Genomic DNA, 16,448 nt, shown 5'->3' with positions numbered 1-16,448 from the left:
CATTCATTTTGCAAACAAAAGTTGTAGCTTGCTATCAGATGAGTCGTTAACCACTCAGTTCACTGACATGACGCTTCAGAGTGCGTCAACACTCCAATAGGAAGTCAAATATTATCTGATCTGAAATCATCATTTTACCCAACCCCTGTGGGAGTTTAGTCATTACGGTATAAAATCAAAACTGACATTAGATCAGCGCAAAGGGGACAAATTCAATGGTATTTCTGTTCAGGCAATATGAAGGCACCCCTGAATTCTATTTCAGAAGGAGGAGTTTCGGGGCCTTCAATCTCTCTTTTCGCTGTACCCGCCATCTTGCGAGTAAACGGGGGTAAGATGTGTTCCGTTTTTACAGCCCGTGAAAGCATAAAATCTCGTTTTAAATGTATGTAAAGACATTGATATAAGTATGTTAAAGCATACTCTACATTTGAGGCCAGAAATAATCCGTTAACGAATGTCTGTATGGCATATATTGGCATGATTAATGAATGGGGTAGCAGCGTGGCTTCACATGTGGGCCTAGCCACTGCAGTGTTCGCTAAATTAGCCGGTTTTTAGGAATTTAAAATGGCATAGCCAGACTGCAAATATGTCATGACCTGTAAAATAACTGTCACGTTGAAGCAAAGTTATTCTGTCAATCAGGGGAAATGAAGCGCTATCGGTTTTGGATAGTTTGCGAGCTAATTAGCTTAAGCAAGCTCTGTCGTAAATCTTGTATTTTGACGGACGTTGCCCTATTTTAAATGTCCCCTTATATTTTTTAATTGGAAACGTTATAGTAACTAAGCTACCGGTGTGTAGTTTGTCTTTGCAGTCAAGTTAACTTTGTCAACACATTGCAGTTGTCAGGTGACGGTTAATCAGACCAGGGTATTTATTATAAGCTAACTAGCTAAATGTCAGATACGGTTTAATTACGTTTTTGTATGTGACAGTAATGCATCCATTGACTTGACTAAATCAGTCTACATAATTCTCAGCCACCCTTGTAACCATACATTTTACAGTCACTGTAATAAATGATTTATACTTTGCCATTGGGTTTCTCTGACATTTGAATATCCATGTTCCAGTAATCAGGCATCATGACCAACACAAGAGGCAAGAGGAGGGGGACGAGGTACATGTTCAGCCGGGCCTTCCGCAAGCATGGTGAGTTCATATCAGAACGACTGAAGATCTATTGGAATGCCTTAGGTCACTTTAAGTTATTTAAAATGAGTAACTCAAGGTTAGGGGTGTTTCTGGCATGAATCCACACCGGAGTAGCCATCAGTGGTTACTCTTGAGTCCATCTTAGAATGGAGTTTTGGTTGGCTGTGTATAATATATGTACATTGTTCCTCAGGCCCCATTCCCCTGTCTACATACATGCGTATCTACAGGAAGGGAGATATCGTTGACATCAAGGTAGGCTTTCTTCCACCTTTCTAAGTGTTTACTGTTAGTGACTGCACTTACATTGAATTAGTTATATTTTTCTCTTTGGACTTCCCCCAAACAGAATTCTTAAGATTGTGAATGTCTCCTCCAGGGTACAGGTACCATCCAGAAAGGAATGCCTCACAAGTGCTACCACGGCAAGACGGGTAGAGTCTACAACGTAACCCAACATGCTGTTGGCATCATTGTCAACAAGCAGGTCAAGTAAGTACAATGTGTTGAGGGGTATGTCAAATTGTCACTATCCGTTTACTTTCCAGCTTGGCCATGGGATGCTCTTTCTTATATTGGAGTTGCATTTGATTTCTTTGTAAAGGAAGGTTTATGTTTGCAGAAGTCTGTTGCATCTGAACCCCATCTTCACTTTGAAACCAGGGCTGACCCTAAGTGGTCATTCACATGGGGGACAGTATTTGTCCTTCAGCACCCAGCCAAGTACTTACTGTATGTTTGAACTAGGGTTGTTGGAGACACTTAAAAAAACAGATTATTCCGCCATTAATTGGAAGTGTAATGTTTTCTGTTAAGTCATGATGTCAATTACTTTGTTTACATGTCATAGGTAAGTGACCAGTAGCCTCTTGTATGTTTTGCAGGCCACGTCTCTGCATTTTATTTCCGAGCTGAAAGCCATGTCCCCTTCTCTCTGTAGGGGTAAGATCCTGGCAAAGAGGATCAACGTGCGTATTGAGCATGTGAAGCACTCTAAGAGCAGGGACAGCTTCCTGCAGCGCGTCAAGGAGAACGAGAAGAGGAAGGTGGAGGCCAAGCAGAAGGGCACCTGGGTGGAGCTGAAACGCCAGGTATGGAGAGCACATTTACCTGGGCCATTAGCAGTAGTGTTTAAATGCTCTGTGTCCTGTACACCCTCCAGGACCATGTTTGTCACAGTTCTACATAAACAGTCCAGATTGAAGATATAAAATGGACACTAATGCTGATCTAGTGGAATGTTGTGTAAATACAGTTCTGTTGCTTGGTTGACACATTCTGTAATGTTAATTCAGCCATGTCATTATTTCTAATACATAGTCCTTTAAATTGTTTGTATTTGAAGTAGTGCGTCTCATCTATACATTTGTCCTTTCCTCCTGGTCTCCCCCTACAGCCCACAGCTCCTCGTGACGCCCGCTTCGTCAGCACCAAGGGCAACGAACCCCAGCTGCTGGAGCCCATACCTTATGAGTTCATGGCATAATTGCTGACCAAAATAAAAATGTTTATACACAATGATTTGTGTGGACCTGAGTCTCTTATGCATGCACACATGGATGCATTACACCATGGGTTAGGCATTATTACTGCATGTCAAAGACTGGGGGAGAAAAAGTGGGAAGATTGAGTGTTAGTTTAGTTATAATGTCGCGTCTAACCAGGGCGACCAATATTGCTGCTGTCGTTCAGTGATGATTCTCCTCCATTGATCACTCAAAGAGTGAAGTGAAATTAAATGCTATTTCTATTTCACCGGCGAGCTGAGAATGACGAGCACAACGGTCTCAAAGTACACTAAGAATACTACACTTGAGTTACCCAATCCCAAAATTGTACATTTGCAGTCAATCGCCCAAAATAAAGCAGACAATCTGGGGTATATTGAGTAGAAATGCTTGAACATGTTGTGAATGTGTCAATGTACAAGGCAGACCTGATTTGTGCCAAATTATCAGTCTACTTACACCATTTTGAACTTTGCACCCTGTTCAATGTTACCCTTGAATGTCTGTTGGAATGCCAGTCAGTCCAGCAGAGGGCAATGTGCACCAGGATAAGTGCCGTGTTACTTAAGACTGAGCTGCGATAGGCTGCTTTGGTTTTCAATGTGAGAAATTACATTCCCGTGACTGAATACCTAGGTACCTATAAGCATGCTGATGAACAGATACTGGGATTATATTTCCAGAGAAAGCAATGCACTATACGCTGATTGTGTCCTAGATGACTCCGGCTGTGACTCCACTCTTTGAAGATGTCTCAGGGAGAGGGAGATTCAAAATAAACATTTCCAGATCACACATGCATATTTCACACCTGCAGATGTGAAATAGGACAAATATAAGCACCTTCCAAATTATGAGTAGAGAACACTACTGATTTGACAGTTTGAGCACCAAATGTCCTTCAAGTACAATCACAGCATTCGCTGAGAATCAATAGTAGAGTATACATTGCATGCATTGTTCTTCATTCAGGTGTTAAATCTTTGGTTATCTGACCATGCAGTCAGACTGTTGTGTGTGTGTGACTGTGTACTCTGTGGTTGGTGTGTGTGTAGTGACCACCCCTGTCGTATCTTGACGTGTGCTGTTTAATCAGTGGAGGCTGAATGGCTGACTGGATATCTGACAAACACTGTATGTTATCTCATCCCACCTCAGTACTTTACCCAATATTTACTCCAATTAGACTAGTTTCCTGAGATGGTAGCAGCAGCTGGAAGGGTTATAGTAGTGTGGAGAGGAAGAGCACAAACTGACTCGAGTGTTTAAAAAATGTTCAGGTATAATGAGGCATATTGTGAATTTAAGATATGACAATTTATCACTTTGCTTTTTGAAATGTCCAGTACAAAGGACATTTCTTGATAACAACTCACTTAACTAGTCCTGAGATATTCACTTACTAGAAACAATTTGAATATCAAACTCACAAAAATTGTAAGTAATAATTACACACACTTCTTTTAAAATGTACTAATTTTGACTCCAGATATTTTTTTAAGAACCAGGAAAATGTAGTGGTCAATATCACAACCCCCGCGTGATATAATTGAAAATGATATCATAGAATGTCCTTCCAAAAGGACAACCGGACTTAATACAGTGGCATGTATGGCCTCAGAGATACGGAATTAAAATGGATGTCCACTAGAGAACAAAAATAAATAGCTGGGTCTCGGGAGGCTGTATAACCCTCTGTTATCCTTAGCTGTCTCCCTAAGGGCAGAAGGTACAGACACCTGCCTTATCAAACTGGTGTAATAAGTCTCCAACAAGCTGAACGAACACAAGCTGGGGTTACACATGAACCCAAAATCAATGTGATCAATCAGCAAGGCACATCCAAATCCTTGCTTATTGATCAATATAGACTACATTGAGGCCTGGGTGTTGTATAGATAACAGTATGGTGTTGGGACCTACTATTTCACCTATCTTTCTTTCCTCATAGTGATATCAGTCCTGCCAGATAGAATATACAAGGAAATGACAAATAGTGTGAGAGAAATAAGGAGACTTCCAGAAACTTGTATTGCTATTCATGTGGGTACTGGAAATCCCCACAGGGATAGTAAAACAAGGAAAATTCTCCCTCATGGGGACATTTCCCAGGTCCCCACGAGGACAAAGGCTATTTTAGGTTTAGGGTTATGCAAAAGAGGATTTTGATTGGAAATACATGTTTTGTCCCCACAAGGATAGTCAAACATATGCTGTGTGTGTGAATCTGCTGTCACAGACAGAACAGGCCTTCATCTGGAGCGCTGACTCATGGGAGTTACTGATTGAAGGAGGAAAAAGTAAACAGTCAGGGACAGTGAGTGAGGAGAGAGAGAGCGGAGGGGGAGCGTGGAACGGGACTTGTGGGTAAAAGCAGTGGATTACTATGTGCTCCTTAATCACACACATTTGACATACAGATTGAGGCTGTCAACTCAGCCAGCAGCCCAGAGCAGCCATATCGACCCTGTCTGTCACACATTAACCACACAAACACACCCCACTGGTGGACGGTGGAGAGCAGAAGCCTCACAAACACACCCCACTGGTGGACGGTGGAGAGCAGAAGCCTCACAAACACACCCCACTGGTGGACGGTGGAGAGCAGAAGCCTCACAAACACACCCCACTGGTGGACGGTGGAGAGCAGAAGCCTCACAAACACACCCCACTGGTGGACGGTGGAGAGCAGAAGCCTCACAAACACACACCACTGGTGGACGGTGGAGAGCAGAAGCCTCACAAACACACACCACTGGTGGACGGTGGAGAGCAGAAGCCTCACAAACACACACCACTGGTGGACGGTGGAGAGCAGAAGCCTCACAAACACACACCACTGGTGGACGGTGGAGAGCAGAAGCCTCACAAACACACCCCACTGGTGGACGGTGGAGAGCAGAAGCCTTCACAAACACACCCCACTGGTGGACGGTGGAGAGCAGAAGCCTTCACAAACACACACCACTGGTGGACGGTGGAGAGCAGAAGCCATATGGGATGATATATCGACAGACATCAGACTGTCTCTCTCTTCCAATTCACAATGATTTCATGTTGTTCTCTCAACTCTGCTAGTTTCATCTCTCAGTTCTCTTTGTCTCTGGCCTGATTACACAGAATGCACTGTATCTCTCTAGGTGATAGTGGACAGATAGGGTCTTTCTTCCACCTTCACTTGCCAGGATTGGTTATCAGTGTAGACCATGGCCACACACAGATACAGACCCCGGGTTATCGATCCAGTCCCCTGTCAGTGAAGGGACTGGGACAGTCGGGGACCGGACGTGGAGGTGGAAAGGCTGATAACGATGGCGGCCGACAGAGGCCGGGTGACCTGAAGCGTAGAGGGAGCAGAGGTACGGCCCTGGAGTTCTCAATAGGCCTCATTCAGAGAAGCCATTCTAAGATTTCACACCAGATCATGGTACATGCATGGTAGTTGGTCTCTAATCGTTTGGTAATGTACACACCATATTGGATTGAAGATTTTCTATTGTTTTCTGATTTGTGTCAAGCTTTTCTGAATTCACAACTCAAGTATCCTTGTGGAAACATACTATACTGTTATCCAATTAAGTCTAAATAAAGAGCAGTGTCATAGAATTGGGAGTGGGTTGAACTGTCAACAGGATTGGAGGAGTCAGGTTTGAAGAGCATCACATTGGGAGAGAGCAGTAGAATGAAGACTGGGTTGTGACTAAATCACACCTATCATAGAACAATATGGAGGAGGTTGATAAGATCACGATTAGGGCTGTAAATGTAACGGGTGTGTGAAGACTGGAGACAGACAGTCGCTCAGCTCAGACTACAATCGTGCACACACACCACAGACAGAAGATAGCGATGCACAGTGTCAGGAGCCTGCGTGACAGTTTTAAAGCCTACAATCAATCAGAAACAGGCAAGCTCAAAGACCTGAATTGCAACAACTGCTGTTCAGTAAAAATGATCAATGACTAGTCTAGTCTACTGAATTCACCAATAACAGATAGGACTAATCTAGGTCTTGGAAATCAGAGCCAGAAACCCAATCACATCCATTTACAAGAGGCTATTTTGCCTCAATCTCAAGCAGTAGCCTATTTCATAGTAGGCCATGAATGTAAGTTTAAAGCTGCAATATGTAACTTTTTGGATGACCCAACCAAATTGACATAGAAATGTGGGTTATAAATCTGTCATTCTCATTGAAAGCAAGTCTAAGAAGTGGTAGAGCTGTTCTCTGTGTGCTATTTCTGTCTTTTACTTTCAATTTTGTACACCAGCTTCAAACAGTTGAAAATACAATATTTTGAGTTCTAGAAAATATATTTCACAGCCGTTTAGACAGTACAATGGTTCTCTACACCATACTTGCTTGTTTTGTCACATAAACTGGAATTATGTGAACTATTTGAATTTTAGCAACCAGGAAATGGCGGTGCGATTTCTGCATAGTGCGTCATTAATTAACCCATGAGGATTGATAGCAGACTCTAATGCCCAAAAACCTGTTGTGTCATGGGCAGTGCCATTGGACTTTCACCATTTTGTAAGTAGTCAACTGGGTGGGACTTCCTATGAGTTAAGGAAGGATCACATAATTCCATCCAGGTCAGCGGGATCAGCCAATTAATTATACTCATTAGCAAACATTTCATAACTGCAGGTGGCAGTAAATCGCCAACCTTGGCTTTATACCTGTACCTGCCTTTCAGTTTGTTTACCAACTCATAGAAGTAGTAGAAGAAGAAAATGGACTACTTCAAAATGAAGATGGCCTCAATTGGGCTGCCCATGCTCTCACATATGCCATAACCAGATCAAATAATCAGTCTACACTTTACAGTACCTTGCTATATGCTGTTTTAAAGTCAGCTGTGCGTCAATGCACAGCAATTCACTGTTCCAACCTCCTCCAATCAGGAACTAACTATGTTCAAATGTAGGGTGATGGCTGAATAAAATCACGAAGCAGGTGTCCAATATTAATTTATAAATCATCAATATTTCACCAAAATAATGATAGTACTTAGGCCTGAAATTAATTTAGGCTATTACAGAGCCAGACTTTGCTTTCTATTTTGTTCACGTTCCATTGCGTGGATTGAAACACCCCTGTATTATCCAACAGTGGTATCGCCCAATAAAATATATAGTCCTCAGGTGTGTTAACCCATGTAGGCCGATAAACGACCTGCCCTATTGGTTTTGCGTTATCAAAACACTGTCATCTGTACAATTAAAGATGGGGGAAAGGATTCAAGTCCACAGAAGCTTTATTTGTTCTTTTGTCAACTGCAATGCCACCTTCAATAAATCATGGAAATTAGATGCCCATCTTTGCAAGCACACAGGTTTGGTGAGTACCTATCCTGCCCAGCTGGTATCTTTCAACAGATGGTCCAGATCAGATCCTATGTACTGAATTTAGAATATCTGTTAATCAGAAAGAATGAACCTATTGACGTAAGTGAAATACAACTGAACGTGAATTAATGTCTGCGGTCAGAAACACGTATTATAGTGTTTTGTTACTTGTTCATCTTTCTCTTTGACAGAAACCCTTCTCGTGCGAGAACTGTGACAAGAGCTTTTGTACCCGCTACCAGCTCACCAGACACGGGCTGAGCCACAGTGGAGAGAAGCCATACACGTGCGTATGATGCTTCACTATCCTATAGGGCAATGGTTCACGGTCAATGACCGGTTGTGTATGAGCCTGTATGGCTGTTCCTGCCTTCAACAATGTTTCATTGTTGCCTTTCCATATGATTTGGCGGACAGTCAGTTGGCTAAAGTAAAGACTAGCACCAAAGCTAGGGTTGAGTTGTAAATGGTTTTGAATCAAATGTTTCTGAATGAACTCGAGTAGTTCTAACCCATTGTGCTATGAGTCATGCAATTCATTATTCCTCTTCCAACCTTCCCTCTGGTCACTCGTCTGTTTCTGTGCGTCTGCAGGTGTCAGGCTGCAGGATGCTCCGAGGCCTTTGTCACATATGCCAGCATGAAGAATCACATGGCTCGCGTTCACCAGCACCAGGAGAAGTACTATAAGGTTGGCTAAACCGAAGTTAGACTTTGACGTATCAAATGAATCATTGATACCACTTGGTTTAGTCTGAAACGAAGCCCTGCAAAAATCGTGGACATTTTCCTTAAGCCAGCATGTTTAAGAATTACATTTGAAGTTACTCTACTGCTGCTTGAAATTTGAGGTGTTTAGAGCACCAGCACTGAAGCCCATGCTCTAAACTATGTAAACATCTGTTAGTATGTGTGCATGTAGTCTTGTGCACTTGCCTTCAGTCATAGGCAGACATCTTGCCACAGAAGTAGACCTGCGTTTTGCCTGTTTAATAATAATTTCCTGCGGTTAGTTTGTCTAATTTCAACCAGCTGAATGACCAACACCAGACAACATGCAGAGTAAGTGGACTTTTTTTTTGTTTTTTGTAATCAACATTCATGACAAACTAGACGTCGCTTGTCTGCATGGCATTGCCTACGTGGATGAAGGCACCACTACGTTTTCATGACTCGCCTAAACTGAGGTTCACATTCATCACCCTATTGCCTTAGGTTTCATTTGACACTGTTCTGAAACAGTTGATGGTAAACATGAGATTCTGAATGCCTTGAGACTTCCACCTCCAAGTGTGGCTAAAGGAATAGTGATGGCAATGTTGGACTACGACAAATGGTCCTCCTGCTAATTTTCATTCAAAGGTTTGTAAATTATGTTCTAGTGTGACCATGTGCACTGTGGGATGGAGTTCAATAAGAAGAACCAACTCAAAACACACAAGATTAAACACACACAACTGCTGCCCTTTCAGTAAGTATAACACACTGGTCTCTACAAGAGAATGTAGACTCTACCACATCAGGCTGAACTCTGACCCTTTCCCATAGGTGCATCTTTGAGGGCTGTAAGAGAGAATTTGCTGCTCCCGGACAACTGAAGCGCCATGAGAAAGTACACCAAGGTGAGCCCTACACATGCCCCATACCCGTCTCAAAGTCTTATCAGAGGTCCTGTAGATGTGTTTCATACATTTATATCTAGCCTTTAACTTTCCCAGGTTACCCCTGTGCTGTGGAGGACTGTCCATTCCAGGGGAAGACTTGGTCAGAGTATCAGAAGCACAGGAAGGCTGTGCACAGAAGTATGTAGGCCCTCCAAAACATTGCCACCCTCTTGACCATGCTGCAACTCATCCCTTTGCATTGTCTTGTGAACCCCTCTCATGGGCCTAAATGATTATATAGACTTAAAACTGATCCAATTGTAAAGTCTTCACTGGTTGTGTGTTCAGTCGAGCTACAGTGTGATAGCTGCAGTAGGATGTTCCTGGAGGCATGGTTCTTGAAGCAGCACCAGCTGCGGGTCCACTCCGGTGCGCCCAAGAGGGTGTTCCAGTGCTCCGACGCTGGGTGTGAGAAGACCTTCACCACCCACTTCAACCTGGAGAACCACGTTGTGTCAGACCATGAGGGAAAGATGGCGTTCTCCTGTACACACGAAGGCTGTGGCAAGCACTTCGCTATGCAGGTGGGCTCATGGGACAAGACTCAAGTTACAATATGGTATCCTGTCACATCACAAATAGTTTTGGAGAACGCAATCTGTCTCTTAGAGTGGAATATTTGGTGTAAAACGAAGTGTTTTTATATTCCTTAGGAGAGTTTGAGACGACACCGAGTGGTTCATGACCCAGAGAGGAAAAAGCTGCAGGTAAACACTGGTATTGTTGGGTATATGGGGATGAATAACATCCCTACATGTAATATTATAAACCACTGCTTTTTTCCTTTTGCAGAAGGTGCACCCTAAAAAGAGGAAGCCGTTGCTTCGGAAGACAGAGTTGGGGACAGCCTCCACACAGGTTGAGACCAGCAGACTGGCTGATCAACTCCATACCGCCAGCTTGGGCTACTCTACATCATAGCACCGCCAGCTTGGGCTACTCTACATCATAGCACCGCCAGCTTGGGCTACTCTACATCATAGCACCGCCAGCTTGGGCTACTCTACATCATAGCACCGCCAGCTTGGGCTACTCTACATCATAGCACCGCCAGCTTGGGCTACTCTACATCATAGCACCGCCAGCTTGGGCTACTCTACATCATAGCACCGCCAGCTTGGGCTACTCTACATCATAGCACCGCCAGCTTGGGCTACTCTACATCATAGCACCGCCAGCTTGGGCTACTCTACATCATAGCACCGCCAGCTTGGGCTACTCTACATCATAGCACCGCCAGCTTGGGCTACTCTACATCATAGCACCGCCAGCTTGGGCTACTCTACATCATAGCCGTGGGGGGGAAATCTGTGGAACAGCAACCTATTCTTTGCTACGTGTCAAGCCTTTTTGTTTAGTTTTCAAGAGCTGAATTTCAGTTATGTATCGAACACTTATCTAATAAATCCTCACCAATGCATTGCTGGATCCTTGACTGTTAATGGTTTTGTAATGCACTATGACACTTTACAAATACCCAATGGTGTGTCTCACATGATGTATTCACTTTCAAAGCATATTATGAAGTCTGGTCCATCATCCTGGGAAGTGTGATAACTGGGCCCAAGGTCTGTCTTCTCCAGCAGAAGAGAGGTGAATTTGGTAAACACATTGACTGGCTTATTTGATAGACTAGTAGTTTAATAATTAGTATACAAGTAGGATGTGATATCCCAGCAACTTTGTGGAAACCACTTTATGGACCTTGTGGCTGTTCACACTTATCTGCCCTGAGTGGCTAGTGGTCCCACCTGGCCTAGCCTCTGACTGCCTTCTCATTGTTTGAGCGGCCACTCGCTCTACCTGTTCACTAATGGCCAATCTGTAGGAGGGTTGATGATGGTGAACAAATTGCATCAGTGTGCTTGAAGTGCACCACTTCAATAGTTCTCATGGAACTTGTAGTGGTATTAAGAGATGGGTAAAGCTTTTGTTTGGGTGCCAGGCAGGTCTTCACCCTGCCGAAAGGAAGAGTAGGCTGGAGAACCACTACCGGACCCACAGACTGCTTAGTTTCGCATGTTTGCCACAGCACAGGGATAACCCAACAAATATTGGCAGAGCAATTTAACGGCAACTTTATAGAAATGTATAAAGAACCCAGTCATCAGAGGATTTGCAATCTGTATTACCTCCCCTGAACACATCCAGGTGCTGAAATGACTCCACTAGCATAGTGTTGTCCTACAGTATGGCGGTGTGGGGCCAGGCAGATGTGGCTAAGAACTGACTCCAGATGCCCTCTGTGGAAAATATTTATCAAATGGCAGAATCCACAAGTACACCCTAGGGAGCTGATGGCTGGGTCGTCATGGTGATGAGGCCTAACACTGTGTCCAAGGGGCTTGGGCCCCCAGGGTAAGGCCTTGGGTTTATTCAGTTGGAGCGAGTAGGTCAATGTTTTATCCCATTTTTCTTCTGATAACCTTAGCAATGTTTCAGACAGAAATACATGGCCTAGAGCTGATCTAAATCATTCTATATGGCAGAGAATCTGTTCTATGCAATGAATTTCTATCTAATGTTGCAGCCACCTGAACACACCCTTGGTATCTTCTACTGCAGTCCGGAGACTATGTACTGTCCATTAACAGATACAGTCCCAATAACATGACCATATGAACACAGTCTTTTGTGGGGCTGACACAGTCCGGCCTAGTATCAAGTGATTTTGCTCAGTAGGGCCAGGTTTCCTCTAGCCTGGTTTGATGAAGTCTGTAATTTGGCCCAGGTTACAGTAGGTCCAATCTAAAACAATTTCAGTATGGTATGATTTGGCACCATAGCCTGGTTTCGATGCAGTCCTGATTTGGCCCTGGATAGATCCAGTCTACAGTAATTTCAGTATGGCATGATGCTATGCCAGGCTGCCAGGCCAGGAGACCACGGTGAGAGCCACTCTGCTCCGCTGCTCCTTCAGCATAGGTACCAGGGCTGAGTGGCTCATACCAGCCGTAGACAGTCCATTAACCGCCACTATCATGTCCCCACACCTAGGGAACAGAGGGGACAGAGAGGGGCACATCAACATGGATGGACCACATACAGTAGATATACACTACTTTATTAAGTACACCCCCCTCCCATGAAAATGGTTTGCTCCAACAGACAGTGAGTCACATGGCCATGGCTTGCTATTTAAAGTAGGCAGACAGGCACCAAGGAATTCAGTTACTGTTCGATTGAACGTTATAATGGGCAAAACTATTGACCGAAGCGATTTTGAGAGTGGTATGATCATTGATGTCAGGCGCTCCGGTTCCAGTATCTCAGAAATGGCCGGCCTCCTGGTCTTTTCACACACGATAGTGTCTAGGGTTTACCGAGAATGATGAGACAAACAAAAAACATCCAGTCAGTGGCAGTCCTGTGGGAAAAAACAGCTTATTGATGAGAGAGGTCGAAGGAGAATGGCAAGAATCGGACAAGCTAACAGGTGGGCCACAAACAGGCAAATAACGGCGCAGTACAACATTGGTCTGCAGAACGGAATCTTGGAAAGCACAACTTGGCGGTCCTTGTCACAGATGGGCTACTGCAGCAGACGACCACACCGGGTTCCACTCCTATCAGCTAAAAACAAGAAGAAGCGGCTCCAGTGGGCACGAGATCACCAACACTGGACAATTGAGGAGTGGAAAAACATCGTCTGGTCCATTCAATCCTGGTTCCTGTTGCATCATGCTGATGGCAGAGTCAGGATTTGGCCTAAGCAGCAGGCATGGTACAGGCTGGTGGGGGTGGTGTAATGGTGTGGGGAATGTTTTCATGGCTCATGTTAGGTCCCTTGATACAAATTGAGCAATGTTTCCATGCCCAGAAGAATTCAGACTGTTCTGGAGGCAAAGGGGTGGGTGTATCTAATACAGTGTATATGTAAGACAATATAAGATGTACTTTATTGACAATTAACAATGGTCCCGTGTGGCTCAGTTGGTAGAGCATGGTGTTTGCAACGCCAGGGTTGTGGGTTCGATTCCCACAGGGGACCAGTTCGAGATAAAAAAATGTATGAAATGTATGCATTCACTACTGTAAGTCGCTCTGGATAAGAGCGTTTGCTAAATGACTAAAATGTAAAATGTAACTTACAGAGAACGGAAATGTGTCTATATGCTCACAACCCAACAACATGACTGAAGGCTTACTTGAGGCGGCCATCGTAGTATGCAGGTGTTCCAAGGACAATGGTCTTGATGAAGAATGCCTGGTTGCTATGGTTTTCCTCGTATCCCCCGACGATGCTGAAGCCCCAGCTCCCAGGGTGACTTCTACGCAGAACAATCTCATGGCTACTGTGAAGGTAGCTGAGAGAGAGAGAATACAGAGGGAGAGAGATGGACGGAGAGAATGAGCCAGTGTTTTTAGTGACAGGGGGGAAGATAGAGGGAGGAGCAGGGGAGAGAAATGGGGAAGGAGGGCAAGAGAAAGACAGAAGAGGGAGGAAACAGAGACAGATGGGGAGGGAAAGAAAGCGATAGTGTAAGGGTGATTCAGAGGGAGGGAGAGAAACAAAGAAAGACAGCAAAAGAAAAGGAGAGAGCGTAAGAAAAAAAGAGGGGTGAGTTTGAGGCTGCTCTCTGTACCAGTCTCAGAAGGAGGAATTATGGAGAGACATTGGGGATGTCACCACATGCCTCTCAGTTGATAATCCACACTACAGCACAGTTCAGAACAACACACACACACAAACATAATCCCCCGTATGGACCTCCTTATGTAACACACACACACCCTGGCTCACACACATAATACTGACACATGAAACGAAAGACATATACATCCCAATACCTCACACACTCAAACACAATCTCCACAGATGACTTCAGGTGGACTTCAATAGTCTAAAAGGTCTTCCTCTCCTCAGCTTCACCTACACTAACATGAAACCACTAAATAAGTCAAAGCACAAACTCCCAATATCCCAAACACCCCAAGTGAGTCCAACCCAAACAGGTGTGTGTGTGTGAGGGTTATATTCTCTGTACCTGGGCAGGCCGAGCCACAAGACCCAAGAAGGGGACCAGGAGGAGTCGTAGTCTGAGTTGTGTGTGTGGTGGTGTGGGGGAAACAGCTGGTCCTCGGAGCTCTGAACCTGGCCCGGCTCCTCCACCATGCTGACCTCCAGGGCCCTCAGCTGGACGGAGGGCGATGCTGCGCTGGCCTTCAGGGTACCCACCGCCTCACTGTGGCTCAGGTAGGTCAGGTCCTGGCCATTGATACTCAGGAGGATGTCACCTGGAGGGAATGTGAGAGAGTGTGTGTGTGTGTGTGCGTGCGTGCGTGCGTGCGTGCGTGTGCGTGCGTAGGAGTGAGAGAGAGGAAAAAAAGAGAGCGGGAAACAGAGGGAGGGACAAAAAGGACAGAGAAGAACAGTTAGTTAGGGACAAATAGTCCTGAGAGACACTGACCTCTGAGACTTCAGCTGAACAGATAATGAGCACAGGAAGAGAGCCAAACCAAAAACTGACAACTGACAACCCAGCTCCCACTGGGGGATGTGAGCCATTACTCACCTCGTTTGATTCGTCCATCACGTGACAGGCAGCCGTGTGGTTGGACGCTGGTCACAAAGATGGGCAGCTCGCCGCTCTTGCTGCCCCGCCCCCCGGCCACGGTCATACCCAGAGACTCATGAGGCTCCTTCATAACAGTGATGTGTTTCTCATTACACGTCACACACTGGGACAGGTCCTACACACACACGCACACACACACACACACACACACACACACACACACACACACACACACACACACACACACACACACACACACACACACACACACACACACATAACACACATGATAAGAGAGGTCAGTATACAAAGATACACATGAACAGAGACAGTCAGACACACACACTCCCTTCAGGTGTGTGTACTCACTCTGTGGGTGCTGGGGCGAGCCAGGTGGGCACAGGTAGGCGCTGGGCTGGGGCTGGGGCTGGGGGAGAAGCTGTAGTGGTGGTGGTGGTGGTGATTGGGGAGGAAGTGGTCATGGCAGTACAGGTCTCTGTTGGAAGTGGAGCTTGGTGGAGGGGTAGGCTTACTGGGCCGGCCAATCAGTAGAAAAACTCTCTCGCCGCTGGCCTGTAGTCGACAGGAAAAGGGAGTAGGGTTAGCCATCAAATCAAATCAAATCACATTTTATTTGTCACATACACATGGTTAGCAGGTGTTAATGCGAGTGTAGCGAAATGCTTGTGCTTCTAGTTCCGACAGTGCAGTAATATCTAACAAGTAATCTAACAATTCCCCAACAACTACCTTATACACACAAATCTAAAGGGGTGAATGAGAATATGTACATGTAAGTATATGGATGAGCGATGGCATAGGCAAGGTGCAATAGATGGTATAAAATATGAGTAATGTAAGATATGTAAACATTATGAATAAAATACAGTATATACATGTGATTTGACTAATGTAAGATACTGTATGTAAACATGATTAAAGTGGCATTATTTAGAGTGGCATTGTATAAAGTGACTAGTGATCCATTTATTAAAGTGGCCAGTGATAGAGTCTCAGTGTAGGCAGCAGCCTCTCTGAGTTAGTGATGGCTGTTTAGCAGTCTGATGGCCTTGAGATAGAAGCTGTTTTTCAGTCTCTCTGTCCCAGCTTTGCTGCACCTGTACTGACCTCGCCTTCTGGATGATAGCGGTGTGAAAAGGCAGTGGTTCAGATGGTTGATGTCCTTGATGATCTTTTTGGCCTTCCTGTGACCTCAGGTGCTATAGGTGTCATGGAGGGCA

General features: G+C 44.8%; 3 protein-coding genes across 4 annotated transcripts in view; 2 read left to right on the top strand and 1 right to left on the bottom strand.

The window, feature by feature from the left end:
• The first annotated feature begins 194 nt into the window (after positions 1-194).
• On the top strand, positions 195-2,679 carry LOC106590450 (60S ribosomal protein L21). The gene is made up of 6 exons (XM_014181507.2): positions 195-331; positions 1,080-1,158; positions 1,355-1,416; positions 1,541-1,653; positions 2,102-2,252; positions 2,558-2,679. The coding sequence occupies exons 2-6, from the start codon at positions 1,092-1,094 to the stop codon at positions 2,645-2,647; spliced, it is 483 nt and encodes a 160-aa protein (XP_014036982.1). The 5' UTR covers positions 195-331; positions 1,080-1,091; the 3' UTR covers positions 2,648-2,679.
• A 5,159-nt stretch (positions 2,680-7,838) lies between these two features.
• Positions 7,839-11,108, top strand: gtf3ab (general transcription factor IIIA, b). Its single transcript, XM_014181506.2, has 9 exons — positions 7,839-8,016; positions 8,216-8,310; positions 8,619-8,715; positions 9,407-9,495; positions 9,573-9,646; positions 9,743-9,826; positions 9,977-10,212; positions 10,342-10,395; positions 10,481-11,108. Exons 1-9 carry the CDS (start codon positions 7,903-7,905, stop codon positions 10,607-10,609), a joined length of 972 nt encoding a protein of 323 aa, XP_014036981.1. The 5' UTR covers positions 7,839-7,902; the 3' UTR covers positions 10,610-11,108.
• An 822-nt stretch (positions 11,109-11,930) lies between these two features.
• The window catches only part of LOC106590447 (ligand of Numb protein X 2), a 38,628-nt gene continuing 34,110 nt past the window's right edge, over positions 11,931-16,448 (bottom strand). For both annotated transcript variants that reach the window (XM_045710791.1, XM_014181504.2), the window contains exons 8-12: positions 15,577-15,780; positions 15,205-15,382; positions 14,677-14,926; positions 13,837-13,995; positions 11,931-12,681 (exon numbers count right to left, since the gene is read on the bottom strand). In XM_045710791.1, the coding sequence (XP_045566747.1) occupies positions 12,546-12,681; positions 13,837-13,995; positions 14,677-14,926; positions 15,205-15,382; positions 15,577-15,780 (927 nt within the window). In that variant the 3' untranslated portion in view covers positions 11,931-12,545. The remainder of the gene's footprint in view (positions 12,682-13,836; positions 13,996-14,676; positions 14,927-15,204; positions 15,383-15,576; positions 15,781-16,448) is intronic.

The sequence above is a fragment of the Salmo salar genome, chromosome ssa29 (assembly GCF_905237065.1).
Source record: "Salmo salar chromosome ssa29, Ssal_v3.1, whole genome shotgun sequence".
Classification (NCBI taxonomy): domain Eukaryota; kingdom Metazoa; phylum Chordata; class Actinopteri; order Salmoniformes; family Salmonidae; genus Salmo; species Salmo salar.
This window is presented reverse-complemented; position numbering and strand designations above follow the sequence as displayed.

What these genes read in the sequence shown, in the direction of transcription:
- LOC106590450 (XM_014181507.2), top strand. Translation starts at nt 1,092, where the DNA reads ATGACCAACACAAGAGGCAAGAGGAGGGGGACGAGGTACATGTTCAGC. An exon ending in GAGATATCGTTGACATCAAG is followed by an intron (nt 1,417 to 1,540) that starts GTAGGCTTTCTT and finishes TGTCTCCTCCAG; the next exon opens with GGTACAGGTACCATCCAGAA. An exon ending in GGGTGGAGCTGAAACGCCAG is followed by an intron (nt 2,253 to 2,557) that starts GTATGGAGAGCA and finishes CTCCCCCTACAG; the next exon opens with CCCACAGCTCCTCGTGACGC.
- gtf3ab (XM_014181506.2), top strand. Translation starts at nt 7,903, where the DNA reads ATGGGGGAAAGGATTCAAGTCCACAGAAGCTTTATTTGTTCTTTTGTC. An exon ending in ACACAACTGCTGCCCTTTCA is followed by an intron (nt 9,496 to 9,572) that starts GTAAGTATAACA and finishes CCTTTCCCATAG; the next exon opens with GTGCATCTTTGAGGGCTGTA. An exon ending in GCAAGCACTTCGCTATGCAG is followed by an intron (nt 10,213 to 10,341) that starts GTGGGCTCATGG and finishes TATATTCCTTAG; the next exon opens with GAGAGTTTGAGACGACACCG.